The sequence below is a fragment of the Gopherus evgoodei genome, chromosome 7 (genome assembly GCF_007399415.2).
Source record: "Gopherus evgoodei ecotype Sinaloan lineage chromosome 7, rGopEvg1_v1.p, whole genome shotgun sequence".
Taxonomy (NCBI): domain Eukaryota; kingdom Metazoa; phylum Chordata; order Testudines; family Testudinidae; genus Gopherus; species Gopherus evgoodei.
Window position 1 is genome coordinate 91,568,895 of NC_044328.1, and position 26,404 is coordinate 91,595,298.

General features: G+C 42.7%; 1 protein-coding gene across 3 annotated transcripts in view; it reads left to right on the top strand.

The window, feature by feature from the left end:
- HRH1 (histamine receptor H1) overlaps nt 1-26,167 on the top strand; it is a 94,667-nt gene extending 68,500 nt beyond the window's left edge. For all 3 annotated transcript variants that reach the window (XM_030571043.1, XM_030571044.1, XM_030571045.1), the window contains one exon: nt 23,273-26,167. In XM_030571043.1, the coding sequence (XP_030426903.1) occupies nt 23,391-24,818 (1,428 nt within the window). In that variant the 5' untranslated portion in view covers nt 23,273-23,390 and the 3' untranslated portion in view covers nt 24,819-26,167. The remainder of the gene's footprint in view (nt 1-23,272) is intronic.
- Nucleotides 26,168-26,404: the final 237 nt, after the last annotated feature.

Here is a 26,404-nt window from a genome sequence, read left to right on the forward strand (position 1 = left end):
CTTTCTCGGTTCCCTCCGTAAACAAAGCTGAACCTGCTCAACGGTATCAGTGGACAGTGCTCCCGCAAGGAATGAAGAATTCACCCACTATTTGCCAACTCTGTGTGGCCTGGGCAATAAAGCCGCTTCGTATCACACACCCCGACTGGATTATTTATCATTATATGGATGACATCCTCTTTGCAGGGGCAACCCTTAATGCTGACACAGCAATCTTGGAAATTACCTCCGTGTTGCAATCCGCCGGCCTCATTATAGCCCCGGATAAAATTCAACGGCAAGCACCTTATTACTATCTGGGCATGCACATTACTGACTCTATTGTATGGCCACAAAAGCTAACTGTCAATCTCACCGTCCGCAACCTGCATTATGTTCAACGCCTAGTCAGAGACCTACAGTGGGTCCGCGGGCTTTGCGGCATCTCCAATGAAGACCTCGCCCCCCTTCTTCAACTGCTGAAAGGGGGCCGTGATCCAACTGAGCCTCGTTCCCTGCAACCGAAACATGAAACCGCCCTTCGCACTATTGCTGATAAGATTGCTTTTCAGTACTGCGGCCGCATTTTCCCGGATTCACCTCTGTCCTTGGCAATCCTCTCCAGAGACACCTCTCTGGAGGCGCTACTCTTTCAGTGGCTCCCCGATTTACCTGACCCTCTCATCGGACTTGAGTGGATTTTCCCGTCCTCTCAATTTTCCAAAACGGTTACCACTTGATTGGAAGCCATCGCATCACTCATTGTAACAGCCCGCGCCCGCGCGGTTGCAATTACAGGCGCTGATCCTGATGTTATTTATGTACCATTTAACGCTCCTTTGCTTTCCCACATTTTTGCTAATGATGTTACTTTTACTGTAGCGTTGTTACATTATACTGGCCGTCTTACTAATCACTATCCCTCTCACCGCCTCTTATCAATAACAATCCCATTGGAGAAAGCGGTTATGCGACGTTCCTCACCTGTTCAGGGGCTTACCGTATTTACCGATGCCAGTGGCAAAATGGCCCGTGCCGGCTTCTTATGGCACACTGCCGGTACCTGGCATCATGAACTGGTCTTGGCTGACGGGTCTCTCCAGGTTTTAGAATTCCAGGCTATTATTCGTGCCTTTGTTAAATGGCCCACTACTCCCCTTAATATTGTCAGTGATTCCCTTTATGCAGTTGGTGTAACTTGTCGCCTAGAATGCTCATTACTTAGGCAAGTGTCCAACCCTGTGTTATGGCGGGATCTCCTTCACCTCTGGCATTTGCTTAATGCTCGCTCCTATCCTTATTTCATTACGCATATTCGTAGTCACTCTGGCATAATTGATGGTCTTGGAGAAGGTAACGCCCTTGTTGATCAATTGGTCGGCTCGGTTCATGTCCCTGATTCCTTTGCTCAGGCCCGTCTCTCCCATGAGTTTTTCCACCAGTCTGCCCGTGCTCTAACCCGCCAATTCAAGCTTCCTTTGAATACCACCCGTGCCCTTGTGGCCTCCTGTCCTAGTTGTCAACAGCATATCTTGCCCCCTTCCCTTGCTTCCGGTGTTAATCCCCGTGGTTTGTCTTCCTTGCAAATTTGGCAAACTGATATTACCCTTTTCCCTGAATTTGGCTCCCTTAAATATATTCATGTTACTGTGGATACCTTTTCGGGATTTTTGTGGGCTACAGCATTGGCCAGCTCGGGCTCCCGGGACGTTATTAAACATTGGCAGGCTTGTTTTGCTGTTATGGGTATCCCCGCGTCCATAAAAACAGATAATGGCGCTGGGTATATTTCTCGTCGTACAGCTCGCTTTCTTTCCTTATGGGGTGTCTCACATAATACACATGTCCCTGGCAATTCCACTGGCCAGGCTATTGTGGAACGTTCTCATGCTTCTTTAAAGACTCTTTTGCTTAAACAAAAAGGGGGAGTATCCCCCGATGCTGATCCGTTAATCTGTACACCGCATGCCCGCCTCTTAAAGGCTCTATACGTGCTTAACTAGTTACAGATAGGGACGCATGACGTCCCACCGGTTACGCGACACATCACTGGTGCCACGGGGCAAGAACACTCAAATGTCTTGCCTCGTCCACAGGTTCGATGGTTTGATTATACACATCAGGAATGGAAAGGCCCTGTAGAGTTATTAACGTGGGGGAGAGGTTATGCTTGTATTTCTACTACTACAGGTCCCAGATGGATCCCCGCGAAGTGGGTTCAGCCGTGGCTTGCCCAACGACGTACTGAGCAATCACAAGACCCCAATATAGAAGCGGCAGACGAAGCTACTACCCCGGATCTACGTTTCCTTTTTCCTGACCGTGATTGAGAACTTGTAATTGTTAATCGAATTGCAAATATGCCAGATATGCTGCAATTGCATGCGCTGATATGTTTGGGAATTTTGACAAGTATGTTTTTTAGCTGCTCTACACTAACCCCCTTCGTGACCCTGCAACAAAATATTTGGGTTACGTGGGCTAATCAGACGGGTCAGGACACCTTTTGCCTCTCTATGGCTACCCCTTTTTACGCCCTGTCGATTTTTATGAATATGTACATAACAGTACTTTCCTCAATGATACCATGCTCAGTAGTGACCAGCACAATGCTTCTTGTCATTTGCTCTATAGGGGCGACCAGGGGTCCCAAGCGAATGACAACTGCCCTCAGAAACTCTGGACACTTCTACAGGCACACGTTATAAACCAGCTCAACCGGTCTCTTGCTTTCCCCCCGCAAGAGCTGGCGCTGCTGGGTTCCCTGCCAGGCACTATGAATAACACCTATAATATGTCTTTAGGATGTGTTGGATTTGGAGGACAAGACCCCTTGTTATTCTCCCGATATGGGTGGAACATGAATACACATATGTTCCTCGGTATGCACAATGTCACCCCTTTGGTAGGTTTCACACAGTTAAATTATTGCCAGGCTGGCGGAGAAGATTATGCGCTTCATATAAAAGAGTATGGCGTCTGGAATAATGGAACGCCCAAGGCCCTGCCGCCAGGCTATTTCCTAATCTGCGGTGATTGTGCATGGCAGGGAATCCCTAGCTTAACTGTAGGAGGTCCATGTTATTTGGGACGATTGACCCTTTACGCCCCTTCAAAATTCCAAATATGACTCGCCACAAAAGAGACATTCATGAGTTCACTCCTGATTGTACGGACACAATAGAGTTTTGGGACACACCAACAAGAATATTTGCTGCATTCCTGGCCCCAGGGGTAGCAGCTGCCGAAGCTTTGCGAAATTTAGAAAAACTTGCATGCTGGAGCATTAAGCAGTTCAATATTACCTCTGAAATCATCACAGCCCTCTTACAAGATGTAGATAGCATACGTCACGCAGTTTTGCAAAATCATGCGGCAATCGACTTTCTGCTGCTGGCGCAGGGGCATGGCTGTGAGGATTTTGAAGGTATGTGCTGTATGAACTAATCAGATCATTCTCACTCTATTCATGAGTTGCTTCAGTGCCTGCAGGATAATGTGCATAAGCTCTCGCAAGGGCATAACCCTTTGTGGGACTGGCTTCGCAGTTTTGGTTGGCCGACTTGGATAATCACATTATTACATACGGGATTAATTGTATTAATAGCAATTTTATTGTTCCTTGTTGTTGCTCCGTGTATTATTCGATTATTACGCTATAGTCTTGAACGCTTTATAAGCGACTTGTTTAAAAAGAAAAGGGGAGATGTAGGGATCTACCATCCTTATATTGGCCTAGTGGAAAAATACAGCACCAGGAGGTAGCCTTAGGATAATTGCTAAGGGTTGGCGTTAGCCATCTCCACGGGGCGCCAGCATGTCTAGAACCCGGTTATATAAAAGAAGTAGACAAGGTCATAAATCGTCCCTTATATAATCAAGGCTTATGTAAGCAGTAATTACCCAATCAACAGTAACTAGATGCATGTAAAGCGCGTGAGATCCACTCGCTGTCCAATAAGAAAATGTGAGTACATGGCCTGATGGCGCATGCTAAATGTTATGTAATGCTAAAAGTGGCTATATAAGGTGGCCTCGAATAAACAAATTTGATTCAGCTTGCAACCACATTGGTTGTGTGCTTTATCCGGTCCGCATGAGATACCACAAATTACAAGTTTGGTTGATAAAGGTAATAGTGTTGATGTAATAGACTTCTGTATGGCATTTGACTTGGTAACACATGACATTTTGATTAAGAAACTAGAATGATACAAAAATTAACATAGCACACATTATATAGATTAAAAACTGGCTAAATGATAGATCTTAAAATATAATTATAAATGGGGAATCATTTATTGGTGTGTTTCTAGTGCGGTCCCACTGGGGAGATTGGTTCTTGGCCCTATGCTATTTAATATTTTATCGATGTCGTGGAAGAAAAAATAATTACTGATAAAGTTTTCAAATGACACAAAGATTGGAATGTGGTAAATAAGGAAGAGAACAAATCACTGATATAGACTGATCTGGATCATTTGATAAAGGGAGTGCAAGTAAACAGTATGCATTTCAATACATCCAAATGTAAAGTTGTACATCTAGTAAGCAGGGGTGAAAGTAATTTACATTTCTTACCGGTACGGTCCAATCACCAGCAACCCACCTCTCCTACATACTTCATGGATCCCTCCCATTGCATGACTTAGATATAGAAGATAAAGCTACTACTACTACTATTAAACACTGAAATGCCCTTAGGACATGGGGCACGATCTCAGATCTCTTTTTTGTTTTGTCAGTGTTCTGCAGAATGCGGAGGCTGAAATTGACAAAACTTTCTCTAAGTATCTTGTATATTTCATGAAGGCTATTCTAATTGCCCTTCATTCACCCCTGCCTTCCTCCACTACTAGCCACCCATTGGTGTGCCCCCTGCACCCTTTTATGTGCCTGGCAGAGAGATTAAACAATCCTTGATATCTGATTTACTAGGAAATAGGGAGGGTCTAGGGCAGGCAGGTCACTGGCGGGCATGGCACAGCGCAGCCCCTTGCCCCCCTCCTCCTGGCTCGCTGGCTGTGGTTTTTGCCTCCGTTACTTACTCCTTGGCAGACCCAGCCAAGCTGGGTCGCTGCTGGTCGGCTGCAGCTGCATTGTTTGTAACACATTCATACACATACATACTGTATGCATTACTGTCCTTCTGCAAGCAAGCGGCCACCCATTGCAGCAGCCAGGCACATTTCTGCAGGCACGCAGCCCATGGGTAGGGTGCCAGCACCCTTTTGAGGGGTGGGGGGACAGGGGAGACAGTGTTTCTGCTACTAACACCTCAGTAACTTCTGCTTAATGTGTGTGCTGCTTAATGGTGTCCTGCCCCAGGGGGGCTGTTGGTCCGACTCCTAGACTCAAGAGGTATCTTTTTTGAGAGATCCATCCATACTGTACATATAAATTTATAAGATACCTGGATGAGAGTAGATTTAGATCTGTCAAGCAAGACAAGAAGATTTTGTTTTCACAGGAATACATTCACGTAGTTGTTCCAAACGTTAGCTTTCGAGTGCCATACTGCCACATAGTAATCACGCAGCCTCGCTTCTTATTGGTCAAGTCTTGTCAGACATGCAATTAACAGCAGGAGGACAGTAAGTGGGGAAAAAATGCCGCCTAAGAAGATACACATTCAATAGACCCTAACAGGTATGTTTAAACGTAAAAGTGAGGAAATGGGGGATCATCAGTCAAAAAGAACAGCAACAAATGAAGAAGCTGAAACTAGTCATCCACGGGAAAAAAACGCTGACACTTTTACAACTTTGTCCAGTGGTGAGCCGCAGCCACCACAAAGAGAGGAGACAAATGAAAATGCTGAATTGCCGGGTAAGAAAACTGATACTCCACCACCGTACCCTGCTGCATGATCAAAAATGCAATTTGAGGAGTTCAAAAAGAAAAACAACTGGTTTTTTGCTTCAGGCGGTAAACTTGGGTGCACAGTATGTCATGACGTTTCTGATTTGAAGCTGCATTCTGCAAGAGGGGTTAACATCTCTCCAAACTGGGCCTCTTGTGAAATATCCTTGTACTGAAAGAATAAAGAGACAGAGCTGTCCTCTCTTCGCAAAAAAATAAATGAACATAAGAAATCTGCAGCTCACATGGAGGCTGAAAAAATTCAAGTCATGGCTAAAAAAGAAACTCTTCTTAATCTGAATGCTCAAAGTGAAGAAGCACCATTTGAAACTACTGCTCGTGTATTCCAAACAGCCTATTACATTGCCAAAACAAATCGACCACTCAGTGACCACGAGAGCCTCATTGACCTACAGCAAATCAACGGAATTGAAATGGGGTATTTGTTCACAGTAGAACAGTTTGTGTAGATACAATCAATCATATAGCCACTGAAATAAAAGAGAATTGTCAGCAAAATCATCAACAATAAGGCAAAAATTACAGTACTTGTTGATGAATCGACTATTCTCACTGGAAACTCGACTCATCATTATGAGGCCACTTACATTTCCTCTGGACTTGATAGAACTACAAAGTGCAACAACAGCAGCAATTAAAGGGGAAATTTTGAAATACTTGCTGTGTTGTGGGTTCACTAAAGAACTATTATTGGAAGTGTTGATCAGCTTTTGTGACAGCGCAAATGTGATATTAGAAGTCAAAGCTGGTGTTGGAAAACTACTACAAACGGACTTTCCTAATGTGATATTATGGCATTGCCTCAACCATAGACTGGAATTTGCTGTTGATGAAGCTTTAGAAGTCACTGGAGGTACAAATGACTTTTAGGCTTTTTTGGATGCATTATATTCCTTGTACTGTCAGTCACCAAAAAACTCTTGTGAACTGAGTGCTCATGCCAATGAATTACACATTGTACTTCAAAAAATCGGCAAAGTGTTCAATTTAATGTGGATAGCATCAACATGGAAAGCAGTCAATGCAGTGTGGAAAACATATCCTGCTTCGGCAAAACACTTCAAGGCGGCCTCACAAGACCTGTCAAGAGTCGGAAGTGAACGTATTAAATTTCAAGGACTACACTCAAAGCTGTGTTCTATAAATTTCATCAGAAACCTTTCTTTAATGCTGGATGTGCTGACATAACTGAAGAACTTGTCTGCGATGTTACAAGAACTAGACAAGACCATTCCAAAAGCAGAAAACCTAATGCAAATATACATCAAGACAATCGAAAGTCTAAAAATAGACCCAGGGATTTACTCTGAAGAAGCTCGGAAGGCTGAACAATCCATGATATTCAAAAACAGCAAATTAAACCCCAGAATCAACACGTCTCAATTCATTCAAGCAGTCATTGACAATATGAGGACAAGACTATTCACAATTGCCTCAAACAAAGCTGATCAAAGCACATGTGAAGAAAGGGCTTCCAATTAAGAACTTAATTATAAGAACAATTTGTTGGTTTTGAATCCCGAAAAATGGCAAGAGAATCCAGAGAATCCCCACTTTGGAGAAAAGGAAATAAGAACATTGGCTGATCAACTGAGAATCAATCAACAGGAAACACACTTGGGATTTGTTGAATTCAAGGCTTCTGGAGGAAAAAACATTAAAAAACTTGTCCTTCCAGTGGACACCCTTGCTGCAAGCAACGCTGACTGGGAAAGGGGATTCAGTGTGATGAACAACATCATTACAGTGAAACGGACTGCACTTACCATTCATCATGTGGCAGACTTGCCATTCATTTCATATGTGGGACCTTCTTATACTCAGTGGAATTCCATGCCATATGTGAAATTGTGGCTTGGAAAGGGCCGACGTGCAGCACATTCATCTCAAGGCATGGCATGACAACAGGGAGAGCAGTGAGATCAGCTGTATGTCCCAGTGTGGGAGTTTCTATAATGATGCTTTGCTCCATCCAGTCCCTCACACAGATTCCCCTTTCTTGCCCCTGCTGGCCCACTCACACCTTCCACATGCCAGGACCAAAGTGGAGACTGGGGCAGCTTTGCTGTAGGTAGTGGTTCCCCTTGGAGCTGCAGTCCCTACCTGCCACCCCGTATCGCTGTGTGTATGGTTGCTGCCGCGTGCCCCCTGGACCTCCATCTCCTCCATGCCTCCCGGGCAGCTCCTGGGTGTGGCTCCCTCCCGCAACCTAGCAGAGAGAGCAACAGCAGCTGCTGAGGCTGGAAGTTTTCCTGGGGACATCATTTAGCAGCAACCCAAAAGGTGGGCACCCACAGATGCACTGGCAGTGCCCAGCCAGACTTTGCTCTTGCAGAAGTTCCTGAGGTGTTAGCCACAGAAACACTCTCTCCCCTGTCCCCACACCCGTCAAAAGCGCACCAGCACCCCACCCATGGGCTGCACGCCTGGAGAAATGCGCCTGGCCACTGCAATGGGTGGCCGCTTGCTTGCACAAGGACAGTAATGCATACAGTATGTATGTGTATGAATGTGTCACAAACAATGCAGCTGCAGCCTGCCGCTGACAGGCAGCAACCGGCCCCCATGGTCTGCTGCCTGCAGAAAATCAGCAGCTGCTGCTGCACCTGGCACTGGGCTGGGTCTACCAAGGAGTAAGTAAAGGAGGCAAGAACCACAGCCAGGAGAAGGGGGGCAAGGAGCTGCACTGCGCCATGCCCTCCAGTGCCCCGCCTGCCCTAGACCCTCCCTATTTCCTAGCAAGTCAGATATCAAGGATTATTTAATCTCCCTTCCAGGCACATAAAAGCATGCAGAGGGCACACCAACGGGTGGCTAGTAGTGGGGGAAGGCAGGTGTGAATGAAGGACAATTAGAATAACCTTCATGAAATATACTTAGAATAAGTTTTGTCAATTTCAGCCTCCGCATTCTGCAGGACACTGATAAAACAAAAAAGAGATCTGTTTAATTCAATATATAAAGAGGGTGGAATGAAAACTATTATTTCTTTCAAAGGAGGCACAATAATTTCCCTGAATATCCAGTTTTCCCCTCCAATCACTTTGTAGTTTTGTCTATTGGGCTACTAGCTTTTCCTGTGACTCTTTAGTTGATTTAACAAAATTCCTTTGCCCAAAATAAACCCCGATCATCATGACACATCTTTCCACCATGTTCTCCATGTTTTTTTTTAAACAGTAACATTTCAAAGTGGATCTGCAAGGAGTTTGGGTATTGCAACCATGATCCTCTGCTGGGGAGGGAATGGGATAGATTTGAACTTGGAAAGGTTCCCGATTTGGATTGTATTTTTTGTGTATTATACTATTGGAGATCCCCTCATCCAAGGGGCAGAAAAGAACTGCCCCTGCCTTGGTCTCTCTGTCTCTCTCTCTCTCTGTCACACACACAAACACACCCCAACAACTGTGAGTGAAATTAACAAGAGGATGCCAGAAATGGCTCCTAATCCCATGGCCTGAACCACGGAGGGAACAGTTGAGTTTAAACTGTTATTATGCAGGCAGCAGGCATCCTGAGCAGGCTTCTCCCTCAGCCATTCCCCTGCTCCCCGTCACAAACTAGAGGGGAGCCACTGCAGCTGCTGCTGAGTGCAAGGCAGGGGGGAAGCGCAGAGCCTAGCCGCCTTCCGCAGCCTGGCTGGAGGAGGAGAGGGAGAGAAACAACCAACAGATGTGACAGTGAGTTTTCCCTTTCCAAGCTTGTATTAGCTCTGAGTTTAAGCTGTTTGTTGTGCAGCCAAACAAAGTGAACATAAGCCGGCACTGAATGCTCCACTTCCTTGTCGGTACGCTGCTACACCTTTTTTTTACTGGTATGCCGTACAGGCCCATACCAGCTTACTTTCATCTCTGCTAGTAAGCAAGAATACAGACCATGCTTACAGAATGGTGGACACTATCCTGGGAAGCACTGACTCCCATCCCATTGACAGCAAGCCTAATGAGCATCCCTGTACTCAGTGCTAATTAGGTTCATCTGCAGAGCATGAAAAGGTGAAGCTAGTCACAGAGCAGAGGGGTAGGTTAGGCTTAGTAGAGAGACTGTGAAGGAGCCCAGCCTGAGATGGAGACTAACCTTCCCTCCCCCACCATCCTTTGTTTAAGGAAGACAGGGGTGTGATGATGCGGTTCTGGTAGGACCCAACTGAGAATGCCAATTCAGGACCAATTGCTCAAATAAGGCAGTCACAGCCCAAGGCTGGGGTTTTTCCACCTCTAAGGCAAACCAAGCCAGCCAGACAAAAATGACTTTGGTTTCACCCCACTGGCTAACCACAAGTCACACAAGCAATTTCCTTAGACACTCCAGTCTCCCAGTATCACCACCAGTGCCACCCGTCCTGGGGATGAATGGTTATGAAAACCAACACCCCAGTAAAAGAAAAGGTTCTCTCGATTCCAAAGGACCAAGCCCCAGACCCAGGTCAATATACACATCAGATCTTACCCACAAATCACGCTGTTGCCAATCCTTTAGAATCTAAAATATAAAGGTTTATTCATAAAGGGAAAAAGATAGAGATGAGAGTTAGAATTGGTTAAAAGGAATCAATTACATACAGTAATGGCAAAGTTCTTAGTTTAGGCTTGTAGCAGTGATGGAGTAAACTGCAGGTTCAAATCAAGTCTCTGGAGAACATCCCCCGCTGGGATGGGTCATCAGTCCCTTGTGTAGAGCTTCAGTTTGTAGCAAAGTCCCTCCAGAGGTAAGAAGCAGGATTGAAGACAAGATGGAGATGAGGCATCAGCCTTATATAGGCTTTTCCAGGTGTAAGAACACTTCTTTGTTCTTACTGTGGAAAATTACAGCAAAATGGAGTTTGCAGTCACATGGGCCAGTTCCTGCACACCCTGCTGAGTTACAAGGTGTATCTGCCTCCTCTCAATGAGTCAATTGTGTAGCTGATGGTCCTTAATGGGCCATCAAGCAGGCTAAGCAGAGCTAACACCAACTTGTCCGGGGTGTCATCCAGAACTACAGCACCAATTTGGAATACAGACAGTATACAGTCAATACTTATAACTTCAACTACAAAATGATACAGACATACAGACAGCATAATCATAACCAGTAACCCATAACCTGGTCTTAGACACCTTATATGACCTCCTTTACATAAGATTTGGTGCCACTACAGGACCTTGGTTGCAAACCATGTTCTATATGGTCCCAGTTTATATCAATAACGTCACAAGGGGCTCTAGATGTCTGCTCTCTGTCACAGACCTCAGGAGCAGCACCAGGGACTGCAGATAATTAGACTCAGAAAGGACCCCAGGACTGAGCCCGACTCCTACAGGAAGCAGTGATTTTGTCTAGGAGAGGTGAGGAACCCAGTGCAAGAGATATACATGTATGATGGTCAAACCCAGATTGAGAGCTGGCTGACTACAGTGATCATGGTGGATCATTAGCTGAACATGGGATCCCGTGCAAAGCAGTGGCCAAATGCATGCAGTCATTGGATGTGTAAACAGGGCAATATCGAGTGGGAGTAGAGAAGTTATATTACCCTTGTATTTGGCACTGGTGAGACAGCTACTGGAATTCTGTGTCTAGTTCTGGTTTCAACAATTAAAGGGTGTTGATAATAAATTAGAGAGGGCTCAGAGAAGAGCCATGAGAATGATTAAATAATTGAAAACATGTCTTATAATGAAAGACCCAAGGAGCTTAATGTATTTAGCCTAACAAAGAGAAGGTTAAAAGCTGACTTGATCATAGTCTTTAAGTGCCTACAGAGAGAACAAAATTTTGATAAGAGGGCCCTTCAATCTAGCAGACACAGTATGACAAGATCCAATGGCTGGAAGTTGAAAAAGACAAATTTAGACTTGAAATAAGGAACAAAATTTGAAGCAAAGACAATTAATCATTAGGCCAGCTTACCAAGGGTTTTGGTGAATTCTCCATCACTGGAATTTTTTAGTCAGGACTGTATGTGTTTCTAGAAAGAGATGCTGTAGTTCAAACAGGAATTAATTCAGGGAAGTTCTATGGCCTCGCTATGCTATGCAAGAGGTCAGACTAAAGGATCACAGAGGACCCTTCTAGCTCTATCATCTATGCATTTGCCATGTAAAATGATACTAAACTCTAGCTGTCAATCAGTGTGTGCCCTGCAGCATGATGAAGAATCACTGAAAAACAAGACTAAGTAAATTACAAATGGTTGTATTTTAAAAGGACTCTCTCAAGCCTCTGTGAGAACCATAACCTGAAAGCAAGTGTGTGCAGAATGTAATTTCACTGATTTTTGGAGATTAGAAACAAGTCTGTGTGTGAGAGAGAATCTAATCATCCGCTGTGTTAATGGCTTCATGGACAGAAGGTCACTGGGAGCAAATGACTTTCTCAGTCAAAGCCAAACTACACATGTAGTTTATAGTGAAAACTTAGCCTCATCCTGGGGTTTTGCTTGATTCATGTAGAGACTCAGAATTCCAGTCCAGTCCTTCTTTGCAGCTCTGGCTGCTCTAAGATCTTCCTTGAGGACTATTCAACCCACACTGCCTGTTTCTAGAGATCTACCCCCACACTGCTTCTAGCCAATGTGGAGCTTAATGAGCTGCACCTACAGCAGTGAGTCAGCAGTAACTTGCTGAGCATCCCCCACTAGGATCAACACCTGCTAAGGGGGCAGGCAAGGAGAAGATACCATCCTGGAACAATAACAAACAAGCTGCATTTGCTCATTTCCATTTGTAAAGGAAGCTTTATATAGACAGTAAAAATGAATCCAGGCATTTTAAAACAAGGTGGGGACTTAGGAAGTCCAAAGAGCTGGCCAAGACGTTGGACTGTTCGTTTTCATTAAATTCTGTTATATGAGCAGTACCCCTAGGCACTAAGATAATACAAATCATAAATAATAAGTAGCACTTGTCTGCTATTGTGGGCGCATAAATAATAGTACATATTAAAGCAGACTGGTTCAGTATTATAGACATACAGTTAAGGGTTGGTATCATTGCTTAGGGGAAGGGGGGTGATTTGCATTTGATATTACAGTATGATGTAGGGCTACTGATTTTCAATGTATTTTCCAGGGACAAAGTTGAGTTTCAGGATGTTGTGCCATTCATGACATAGAATTGCACTGATGTGTTGTGATACACTTTATTTCAGAGGGAAAAATTAGAAGGCACTAAAGCCATAGGCAAAGGGCAGTGTGGAGCTGCACTGCCCCAGGAGGAACATCATGCACAATATCTTCCAGCACTATTCCGTGTGCACAATCAGCACCATTCATTCTGATGAAGCTTACTGCTCTCCTTGGTACGCTGACCGCTCTGCAGGCCAGTGCAAAGTGAGAGGAGATCACATGATTCTTCCTCTTCCCCACCCTTTAGAAACTTATTCCCTGAGAGGGGAGCAGGAATGAATGCTGTCTGTTCTCTCCCAGGGCACACAGTACAGGGGCTTCCATTATGAAAAGCCATTGTTCAGCTATGAAAGGGATGCAGGGAAAGCAAAAGGCCTCTCCTCCCCACACAGCTGAGCAAGAGCCAACACCATCTGGCTTCTAATGTAAAACCATCATGTCACAGTGCTGAACTTCTTGAGCTCTTCAAGTAGTGTGTGGGTGAGATGATCCTGAAGATCTCAACCCTTTAACTGCAGTCTCTTTGGGGTGTTGGATTCCGTAGTGGAGAAGGCAGGGACAGCTGCTGTCAGGGAACTGCAGCAAAAAGATTCAGTATTTGTTCTTTATCAAGTTGTAAGTCATTCCCTCTCTGACTACAGCTTTTGAACTGTTTGAAAGAGCTTAACCTGCTTTATCAAAGGACAATTAGGTGGAAGTATGTGCTGGGAATGTCATAGTCACATTGAAGGAGAGAGTGCAGAGAAACTCTGCTAGTTAACTATTGTCTTGGCTTGTTTCCTCATTAACATGCTCCAGAAATGCCGTCTGTATGCATACAAACTCAAGGTTGTACAAACAGTATATACAAGAGCCACAGAACAACCAAATTCCTGGAACAGGGGTTGAATCTATTTGCTCAAGAGCAAGATGCAACATTTGGCCCAAATTTCTGATGTGCTCCTAACCCAGCCTTGACATTTGTATGCCTAAAAACTGGGGTAAACAATGTGAGGTCCAACTTTAGAGCCTGATACTATGAACACTTATTTCCAGGCACGGCACTGCTACCAGTAGCAAGTGTTGAGAAAGAAGTTGTACAAAATGCTTTTTATGCGCCTTAGCCTACACATGTGTTTATTACAATAAACATCAAAACATCAAAAAGGTCAAGGACAAATTAAGGCTGCTCAGACTGTGTTATAAGGATTAAGGACTGAAGTCACTCTTTAGTTTGCAATTCAATTAAATTGAGTGTCTAGGGTACCTTGCCATTGTGGTGAGAACAATGGTCTAGTGGATGGAACACAGGACGGAGGCCTGGGTTTAATTCCTGGCTCAGTCACAGACTTCCTGGGTGACCTTAGACAAATCACTTATCTACCCTATATCTCACCTCAGTTCCCTTTAAAATGAGGATAATAGTTCATCACATCCTGAGAAGAGAGAAGATAAAATCCCATGAGGGACTGGGATCACTTAGCGGCTATGGTGATGAAGACCATATAAGGACCTAGAGAGAGAGTGCAATAGCACAGACTTCAACTGCTCCAACCAGCTTCTAGCTGTGCTGTTTTTTGTTTGTGTTGGGGAAGGGGACAGATTTTTCAGCAAGCACATGCATTTTTCTAGTTTATTTTGCATATTCTCAAACATAACTAATAGCTTTGACATCACTTCTGTGAGTGATTTTTCTGATCTGTGCAAATTTAAACTTTGTTTTTCTCCCCACTCTGTTCTCAAACATCAAGGTGGGTGAATGTCTGCATTGAGGGAAAAAAAGGGAAAGGATGGAAAATAAATGAGCAGAAGAGAGAGCTGAAGGGCTAGATCCTGCAATCCTTTCTCAGGAAAAATGATTGAAGCAAGAGATGCTCTAAGGGCCAGTGCCTGCACGCCTGCACCACTCCAGGAGTACAAAGTGGACAGGAAACTAAGTGAGTGGCTAAGATTCCCCTAACATGCAGGAACAACGTACTGCTAAAAGAGTTATTCCATTTGCAGGCAGGGGCAGTAACTACTCAGGTCAGATGCCTCACTGCTGCTGCTCTAATTGTGGGATTCAGCTGGAATCATCTTTTCATTTTACAGTTCTTATCACTAATTTCATTGGAGGATCCCTGAAGCATTAACTCCCCCTCTCAGTTATCAATCACACTCTATTCCCCTAGCCCCTGTGGAAGGAGAGCAGTACATAGGTGTGGTAGGGAAGCCAGTGGCAGTCTGATTTGTGAGCATATGTTGTAGCAAGACAGGGTGGGTTAGGAGGCACAAAGGGTGACATCTGTTTTCCATGTCTAGCTGGGGAAGCTGAGAGCTTGGGTTAGATCTCTAAATTCTGTGTTCCTTCTGGGCATTCCTACCCAGGGATGATGTGGAGAAAACATGGCAGAAACGTAAAGACTACCCTGAATCTGATTTTTCTCTTGGGCAGATATTCCATTGTTTGCAAATTTGCTCTCCCTAGTTGCAGCAGCAACACCTGTTGTTTGTTTTATAACACCAGAGTTCATACTGGTTCATAAGAGTCCAAAATTTATGGAATGAGGAACTTGACTTCTTGTGAAGAGGGGTTTGGAGATTCCAACTCCAGCACTGGCTACTGAAATATGAAAGAGACGCAGCTGGCATGGGGCAGTATCTGTTGTCTCTACTTCCAGAATAATTGGGATCAGAAATCCAATACATGACTTGTTAGATTTGTGCAAATATCATAGACCTACATATGCACATATGGATGTTTAATGTCCTTCACTGTTGCTTTTATGAGCTAAACAGACACTTCCTGTTAGACTTATCCAGAATGGAGGGAAGTGGCAGGTCACCATCACAGGTAAGATTTGTTTTTTATAAATCTTTGGAGTAGATTGTTGGTCTTCTGACCCAACATTCAGAAGCTTAAAATATCGTTAGGGTACCTTAGGCCCTATATCAGTTCCTCCGGTTAGCTGAGGGGGAGTAAAAGGCATCAAAGAAGCAGAGAGTTTCTCTAAATGAATAGCAATAACTATCCATCTTTATAGGAAAGAGAACTACTCCACCTGCTGCCCCTTTCTTCCTCTTTTTCTTTCTACCTTTTCTCCTTTATTAACTTTTGTGGTATTGTGCTTGTTACACCCTAATAAAAATGGAAGAAATGTAAGCTATGTATAAGAGCTAGGTATTATTATTAATGTTTATAAAGGCCAAACTTGCAATATACAACCTCTGCCTTTAGGTTTGAGAGTCCACACATGTAATCATACACGCAAAAGGTGTTGATGCACACCTTGTGCATAACTGTTGTCTGTGTGTGTAGAGTCTGTCACTCACTCCTGATAGCTCATGCAAAACTGTGTGCATAAATGAGTGTCAGGTCAGAATATGACCTTCATATTGAATAATATTAAAAATTAAGCATGTTTTTCTTCCTGAGATTCTGTTTCCGCTGCTCTTCCCATTTGAGCCAGATTTGCTAAGGTGGGTAGATCAGCCTCACTTGCCAAATGCCATTGCACCTGTTCCACATGAAGAAAAACTTACTGTTGTGCATCTAGATCAATGGCTCTCAACTTTCCCAGACTACAGTAATCCCTTTCAGGAGTCTGATTTGTCTTGCCTACCCTCAAGTTTTACCTCACTTAAAAACTACTTGATTACAAGATCAGAAATAAACATACAAAAGTGTCACAACACACTAGTTCTGAAAAATTGCTTACTTTCTCATTTTTACCATATAATTATAAAATAAATCAACTGGAATATAAATATTATACTTACATTTCAGTATATAGTATATATAACAGTATAAACAAGTCGTCTGTATGATATTGTAGTTTCAACTGACTTTGCTAGTGCTTTTCATGTAGCCTGTTGTAAAACTAGGCAAATATCTAGATGAGTTAACATGCCCTTCGGAAGACCTCTGTGTACCCCTGGCTGAGAACCCCTAATCTAGATCACTAATCCATACACAAATCTGTGTAACCAGAAGTGCAGATGAGTTTGGTGTGTCCAAATGCATAACTGTCTTGGTCCAAATTTGCATGCATTTTCCAGGCACAAATAAATTTACCTACCTGGGAAAAATTAGCCCTAAGGCCTTCCTCTGTGACAAATTCCACAATCAGCTCTCCTTGCTTACTATAGTTACCACAATGATTTATTCCCTTGTGTTATTTCTGTCCGAGTCATTAGACACTAGATACTTTACTATTCACCTAGTGCTTTGTAGTCTTATGTCATGTCTTAAAATGATTAGTTCTGGTGTTCAAAATCCACAGTCCTATTTATTTTTGTATTTGTAACAATAATAACAAAATGTGTTTCTCTTAATTTTCACCTATAAACCACATCTACTTCACCAAGCTGATTGTTTTGTTTTCCCAGTGAACCTAATCACACACATATGCAGAGAACAATCTGATAGGGGTTGTGTGTACAATACATCTGCCTGCTTATGCTCAAAGAGCTTTCTATTGACTCTCACTAACAGAAAATGTATATAGAGAGTTTCATTGAAAACATTGTTCACAATTAATTTTTTAAGGAACCACCTTATGCATTCACTGACATGTGGCAGGGCAGTGCTAGCAATAAACATGGCCCTGATTCAGGAGGATACTTAAGTATCTGCCTATGTTTTACTCATATGCTTAAAATTAGTTTAAGTACCCTCCTGAATTGGGACATATGTTCAGAAGTTTGTATTTTAAAATAGTAACTATAGTTATGTCTACATTTGAGCTGGGAGGTGTGGTAGATGTGCCAGCACTAACTCCACTCAAGCTAGCCTGCTACAAATAGCAGTGTAGCTGGTGGCACCAGGGGCAGTGGCTTAGGCTAGCTACCTGACTACAAACCCTTCTGGCCGCTGGCTATGTACTCAGACAGCTAGCCCAGCCTCCACACAATATGGGGGGAAATGTTTTGTTATTCTCTATACAAATGATTAAATTGCAAAATATCTGGGGGTTTCAGAAACCAGACATCTGTCTATCAGCAGCCATAGACTTTTATGTCAGTGGCTTCTGTGCCTGTGGCTGTTTAGCAAACTAAAAATTAAAATTCCAGCTGTGCCGGTGTCAGCCAGTTCCCATTTCATTGTGTACACTTTAATCTAGACTCTTGGGTTACTGAAAGTTTAGAAGATGCCCAAATAAATGGCATGCAGATAGCTGCAGCTCACCAAGGCCTCCTGCAGAATCTTAATGCTGAGGTAGAGAAGAGATGATTACTGTTGAGCAGGAAGACTGGAGCCATAACTAGGAAGGGGTGAGTAGGGCAGCTGCCCAGGGCACAGCGCTGCTGGGGATGCAAAAATGGGGCAGCCTGCAGAATCGGGCCCAGTGACCCCAGCTGGAGCAGGCTCCCCAGGACTAGGACCCTGGCGGTGCGGCAGGCAGGCAGAGTTCTGAGTGCTGCTTAGCTTCTACTGAGCACGCCCATTGGGGGCAAATCGGGAGGGGGGATGATGGGAAGGGTCTGAACAGGGGGTGGAAATTGACTAAGTGGGTGTGCGGGGGGTGTCAAATAGCTGGAATCAGGGACAGGAGAGGGGCAAAGGAGCAGAACTTGGGGGGGAGGGCAGGAGCCAGGTTCAGCCCAGGGATGAGGCTCTGCAAGATGGTGGCAGAGGGCAAAGCCCCAACAGAATGAGCCACCTGCACTATTTGCAAAAATAAGGTGAGGGGGCAGAGGGGCTTCTATGCTCAGGCAAAAAAACTGAAGGGGCTGCTTGTGATTTACAGTTAGGGGAAGCAACCCTAGAAACAGAAAGTAAACATGCACAAGTAAAACATGCCTTTAGTCAACACACAAGCCCTGCTCCCTCCTGGAGCTGTGTGTTTCTGTTACTGTGATGTGCCCACACTTGTTGCTGCTCTAGCCTGATTCAATTGTTATTACATAGAACAGAATAGGGAGCCTCCCTCTGATCCACTGGTATAATGCTCCATTAACTGGTGCACTCACACATCAGGGAATTGACACCTTCAGGGCAGACTGGCCCAGGATGCTGAACACACCTTGGCTTTTCTTTTTCAGTTATGTCCAGACAGATAAAACACAGGCTTTTAGTGTACGGGGGAAGAGACCAATAGGGAAATCTGCCTTGGGTGCAGATCTAGAGTGGGGCTGCTGGTGAGCTATGTACTACTGAAGAAACATATCAACTGTGACCTGTGTTTGTAGCTTTCTGGGCTGTGGCCCAGCCAGTCTGTTCCTGACACACTTCTCTACGAGACCAGGGCCATCACCTCAGTGTTATATCCATCTAGCCACTGTAACCATGGCATTAGCATTGTCACACACTGAAACACAGCATAATCTGTTTTCACAATCACCACAGCCATATACTTTCTTCTGTCTCCATACTTTGGCCTCTTATCAGCTGTCACAACATAGCTTCCCCAACCGAATGATATTTCCCACACTGGCCTTATACAAATAAGCTATGCTGCTATAATCCTTCACCTCAGATGTGTCATTGAGAGAGGTGACTGCTTATTCTAGTCACAGGCTCACTGTGAGGTGATGGAAAACCACCTGTATCATTTTTTTATAAAACAGAAATGCAATTTTGTCTTTCTGAATGTTTCATGCTATTCAGCCATTGTAGTATCCATATTTATGTTACAATTATTTTCAATCCATGTTTTTTTTTCCAGTGCCTATCAATGAGTTTACTTAAAGGTTATATATGAAGATATTCTAAGGTTGCTAAGGATTGTGTGAAAATTAATGTAGCACCTAAAATAATTATACAGTAGCTTCTTTGTCTACGTGCTGTATCGATACACAAAAATAAATGCATTGTCATTACTCTATAATATCCTAACTCATATAATTTTAAAAAAATCGTAGGGTGCACAAATATGCTTGCTCTAAGGTGACCAGATGTCCTGATTTTATAGGGACAGTCCCGATTTTTGGATCTTTTTCTTATACAGGCTTCTATTACCCCCTACCCCCATCCCAATTTTCCACATTTGCTGTCTGGTCACCCTAGCTTGCTCAGCCAGGGCACTAAAATGTCTAATTCAGCTCTAAGGAAGAAGATTCACTGAATTTAATTAAGATTCTATGCCTCACTTGCTAAAAGTACTAGACAAATAAAAATAATTCCCTATTCAAGACAAACAGTTTCTCAGACACTGAGAGCAAGCAGGTTATAGTGTATATCCAGTGCTGCCTGCCCTTAGCTGCTCAGGCCTTGTCTATGCACAAGTTTGAACTGATTTAACTAAGGCCTGGTCTACACTACGCTGTTAAACCGATTTTAACAGCGTTAAATCGATTTAACGCGGCACCCGTCCACACCACACTGCTCTTTATATCGATTTAAAGGGCTCTTAAAATCGATTTCTATACTCCTACAAAACGAGAGGAGTAACGCTAAAATCGATATTACTATATCGGATTAGGGTTAGTGTGGACGCAAATCGACGTTATTGGCCTCATTATTTTACAGTAGCTACCCACAGTGCACCGCTCCAGAAATCGACGCTAGCCTCGGACCATGGACACACACCACCGAATTAATGTGCCTAGTGTGGACGCGCACAATTGACTTTATAATATCTGTTTTATAAAATCGGTTTAAACTAATTCAAATTTATCCTGTAGTGTAGACGTAGCCTAAGAGGTTTAGAGATTTAGTTAAACTGGTGCAAAATCTTGCTATGGAATGCTCTTGGATTCATTTAAACCTGGCTTATATCCAAATACCTTAAATCAGCTTAAATCAGTTTCTTACTGAGGTAAGCTAAATGGATATAACAAGCTTTTGGGGTTTGTCTTCTTTTTTCAGTTTTTATTAGCAGAGGGACACCTCTACCTCATTCTTGCACTGTTGTTGTTTTTTAACTCCGACAGGCATCTGGTATGTGTGCATGCAGGAGTGTCTGTGGTTAGACCAAGGGAAATTATTTGAGAACAGTTCCTGTAGGATAGCTTTTCAAACACCTAAAACAACCCTAGGTTAAATAATTTCACTTTCTATAACACTAGCTTAGAAGGATTAGAGTTTTAATTGGTAAATATCAGTAAACAGATTTCACCATAAAAAAACTGATGAAAAAAATATTTTCATGAATGATAACTGAAATTTCAAATAGGCAAAGTAAGCAAAAATGCTGATTGAGCACTTATTAGAGTTTAATTTAAAGATATTTACATTGTATATTTTGGCAAGTAATGTTGAGGATTTGTATTTTAACTTTTGAGTAAAAGCTTTGAGTGAAAGCTTTAACTTTTGAATCCCAGCATCTACTGTCAGAGAATTATTGTCTGACCATCCCTTTTGTCTGACACCCCCAATTTCCCACAACTGTGAAAATTTAAATTAGTAAAAATAAAAAATGCTGAAAAATAAACATATTATCCATCTTTTTGTTTTGTTTTGTTTTTTACAAAATTCAGTTCTGCCAAAGCCCATATAAGATCACACATGTATATTTTACAGGTTGGGATTTATTTATTAATCTTGAGAAATCTTGTTTTCACCAGCATTTTTTATTTGAATTTTAAAATTTAGTAAATTGTGTCATCTCAATTTGGAACCTTTCATGTAACTGTTAGGAGTGATTTGACCCTCCCGGTATCAGCCATTTGGCTAGAACATAAATTATGAATTGGCATTGTGATTGGTAATGCTTTATTATTTTGGGGCTGATAATCTGGGAGGGCAGCAGTCTTATTCAACTATCAGATAAAGCTTATGAGGAATTATTGGTTTATTTGACACGGATCAGCCGAATAATTAAATTAATGGATTATCTGATATCCATCTACTTTCATTTTGTTATTTGTAGGCAGCTTATGTTACTTTCTTTTCAATCAGTTAATTAAATAAAATATATTCAACTGGAAATCTGGATGGACTGAAAGTTTCTTCCCCAAATATCTGGATCAGAATGTGAGAACCTGATAGTAAATAATTGAGATAACTCTGTTCTTATGCTGTATATCTTTGATTTCCATACGTTGTTGGGTTTAGTGAATGCTGTGGATGCCTTTCCTATTCTTGATGTCACTTCCTACAAGGTCTCGGTTGGCTAACAAGGTGCTGCCCAAGTAGAAAAAATATACTACTTTCTTGATGTTTTAGCCTTCTAATGTAATGTTGTTACTTGACATCTGGGTTTTGAGGATATTTGTTTCAGCATAACTGATTCTGAGCCCAGCCTGGCTGCTGTTGCCAGATTATCTGTCTTTGATTGTAGCTTTTCAGAGTGTTTCTCAATAGCACAATACCATCAGCAGAGTCTAGATCTTCAAGGCATTTTCCATCTACCCATGTTATACCAGTGTGTGTGTTGCTAATACACTTCTTCATTAACCAATCTATGGTAATGCCAAACAGCACCAGAGCTAGAAGGGAACCCTATTTCACACAAGTACCCACTTTGAACTTCTCTGTCTGATTATTCCCCCTTACAGAGCACTTTGCATTTCCATAATGGCCTTAGTGATGTAGTGATGCTGATAACTAATATAGGCTGTAATCAAGAAGCTGAAAAACAAAGCAGCAGGAGATGATCAAATCACAGCAGAAATGCTAAAAGCAGTTGGTATAACCACCCTAACAAAACTGACAGAACTGTTGAATGAAGTCTGAAAAAAGAGACCCTTCCTGACCAGTCAAAACATGGAATCATTATCAGAATGCCTGAAAAGGGTGATCTCACTGACTGTAACTAGAGAGGAGTTACACTACTCTCTGTTGTAGGGAAAATCTTCTGCAGCATGATACTACATAGGATGAAAGAGGCAGTGGATGCAAAGATTAGAGAAGAACTAGCTGGATTCAGGCCCAAGAGATTGTGTGTAGATCAGATATTTACACTAAAGATAATCATCAAAGGATGTCTAGAATGGCAGCTTCCCCCTCACCTCCTCCCTATCACCAGTTTCACTGACTTTCAGACTTATCTGACGGCCTGCACAGACATATATTGTGGAATATTCTTCAGACCTATAGAATCCCAGGTAAAGTTGTTAACATCAATAAGACCATATATATTCCTCATACAGCTCACTTGACCTTTCCAAGCCTTAATTAAAATTGATTAATGTTTGAAAAGCCCTGTCAAAGGGGAGATATTATGCTAAAGTGTGCAGTATTCTTTTTATTTTATTGCAATTATTGAACCAAAGGAGGTTGTGGAATCCCTGTCATTGGAGGCTTTGAAGAGCAGGTTAAATAAACACCTGTCAGGGATGGTCTAGGTTTAGTTGGTCCTACGTCAGCTGGGGAGAGAGGCAGGGAGATGGACTAGGTGTCCTCTTTAAGTCCCTTATAGTCTTACATTTCTATGATGCTATTTTTTTCTCTTACAGAGTCACCAAAAGAACCAGAACGCAACACACCATAAACTCAACCACGCTTGTAAACAAGAGTGCATTACCAGGATCCTGACAGCTGCCCTGATTTCTCCTCTGTGATCTTGAGCAAAAGATGTGTGAAACAAAGAACTCAACAGAGGCTCACCCAATCCCGCTAGGGGTGGCCCTGGGGAGCATCTCACTGATTACAGTCATCATGAATATTTTGGTCCTATATGCAGTGAAAGTAGAAAGAAAGCTGCATACAGTTGGGAACCTGTACATTGTCAGCCTATCAGTTGCGGATCTTATAGTTGGTGCAGCTGTTATGCCACTGAACATTATGTACCTACTGAAGCACAGATGGGTACTGGGCAGACCAGCCTGTCAATTCTGGCTCTCAATGGATTATGTAGCCTCCACAGCCTCCATCTTCAACCTTTTTATATTGTGCCTAGATCGTTACCGTTCAGTTCAGCAGCCACTCAAGTATCTCAAGTACCGGACCAAAAGTAGAGCTTTGGTGATGATTTCTGGAGCTTGGCTGATTTCTTTTCTGTGGATCATACCGATTCTAGGCTGGCGTACTTTTACCAATGGTAGGGAACGGCAAGTGGAAGAAGGGACCTGTGAAACAGAGTTCTCCACAGTCACCTGGTTTAAAGTGTTGACGGCTATTGTCAACTTCTATGTCCCATCTTTCCTGATGTTATGGTTCTATGCAAAAATATACAAGGCTGTCCGGAAACACTGTCAGCACCGAGAGCTAATCAATGGATCGTTTCGGTCTTTCTCAGAAAGCAAAAGTATACATCGTGGTAAGGTGCAGGAAAAGCAAACCATTTGCCATCAAAAGCCAAATAAAGATATAAACACGGGTCTTTCAAAAGGAAGCTCTGTAGACCCTTGCTGCAATGTAAATCTCTACTTCCCTCAGTCCAAAAGTATGGGGGCAAAGCTTGAACTCAGCAGCTTTGACAAACCCCCAAAGGCTCTCATTACAGAAGGTGACAGCAAGGTAGTAAAACTGAGCTGTTTTCCCCTTGCCATTGCCAAGACTCAGCTAGGACCAGATAAAGTGGGAATGAAGTATGTGCCTGTCAAGAAGGGGTCTTGCTCACAGGCTCCAGAGTTAAGTGACACATCAGATGAACACACTTTCATTGAGGGGGCCTCCTGTAAAAATGACTCCGATCTCACCCTGATCCCAGCAGCTTCTAGTGCTGAGGCAAACACTAACAAAGACTCTGCAGGCCTCAGTTACCTGAAGAGCACCTGGTGGAGACTGCGCACCCAGTCTATGCAAGGGGTGCATGTAAACAGGGAGAGGAAAGCAGCCAAGCAGCTGGGTTTTATAATGGCAGCCTTTATGGTGTGCTGGATTCCCTATTTTGTGCTGTTTATGGTAATAGCCTGTTGTCAAAGCTGTTGCAACTACAGTTTACATATGTTCACTATTTGGCTTGGTTATGTGAACTCCACTTTAAATCCATTCATATATCCCCTCTGTAATGAGAACTTCAAGAAGACATTCAAAAAGATCTTTCATATTCACTCATAATACCTCATCAGATTGTTTTTATTTGGGGTAAAAAAAAAAAGTGAATCCATGATTTTTCAAAGAAAGAAAACTTTCCAGTTTCAAAGGAAATTATGAATGAGGTAGAAGGCTTTAAAAATGTAATCTGTAGAACTATCATGTGAAAACAGGAAACACGTACTTACATGACAAATAAGAGCTTTAAAGTTCAAAGTATTTAAAGGGGAACTGGCTTTGACAAGGATTCCTGAAAACTCAGAACTCAGTCTCAGGACTGCTATGCTAATGTACATATTTTACAACTTTTAAGACTTCTTTTTTCCATTATGTAGAACAAACTGTAGAGATGGACAGAAATCTTCAGTGGTTATGAGCTAATTAGATACGGAAAGAAAAAAGACTTCAGTTTATATGTTCACTCTAATGTTCATGTTGTCTTCTGTAACTTACTTTTTTTAAAAGTTAACCTGGAGACATGCTGCTTGTTAAAGGCACAGATCTCCTACAGGATATGGTATTTCATGCAGTCAACGTATGACTCTTGAATTGTTTGAAAATGTACCCTATTTATTTCTAAATTCCCCCAGAATCATGCACTTTTAGAGATACCAAGTTGCATTGTCATTTACTATAGAAACCTTTGATATTGTGTTTGTGTTGATTTCCAACAGCATTGTTCATTTTATTGGAAAAGATATCAATATTTTTTCTATATGCTAAATATTTCACCATATTGATAGACTTCTCAAACCCACTATACTATAGTTACTTTTGCTATAAGAGAATACAATTGTTTCTAAACTTGTACTGTAAAGTAGAGGGAGGATAAACTACCTTGTCCTCCTTCCTACAACTAGGACATAGCCCTAGCAAGTTCCCCTAAAGCTGAGGCAAATACGCTGCGCTACATTAGGTGAACTCTTCACACAAAGCTGCATACAGCAACTGATCTTTACAAGGAAAGTGAATAATTAGAGTACATTTTCCTTTCCCGTCATTTAAATTTAACTACATCTTACAAGCCACATTGTAATGGCTATTACACATTTCCTGAACTAAGTTATGAATGGAACACTTGTGCCAGGAAAAGAAGTAGCTTGATTTAGAAGGACTGGAGAGCCTTGCAGTCAGAGGTGACACTAACAAGCTGACACTTGCCTATGCATTGGCTGACTCCTTTGCCCCCTACAGCTACAGTGTACCAATAATCCCCGGAAACAGACATGCCCTTCCACACAACAGGAATGAACTCTGCCCCAGTGAGTTCATTTAGATATAGATTTCTAAATATGTATTAATTAAAGGTCAGGGGAAGACAATAAAATATAGTTCCTTAGAGCAGTGGTTTGCAACCTGTGGTCCATGGAGGTCTGCAGACTGTGTCTACACTACGAAATTACGTCGAATTTATAGAAGTCAATTTTTAGGAAGCGATTTTATACAGTCATTTGTGTGTGTCCTCACTAAGCACATTAAGTCGGTGGAGTTTGTCCACAGTACCGAGGCTAGTGTTGACTTTCAGAGCATTGCACTGTGGGTAGCTATCCCACAGTTCCTGCAGTCTCCACCACCCATTGGAATTCTGGGTTGAGCTCCCACTGCCTGCT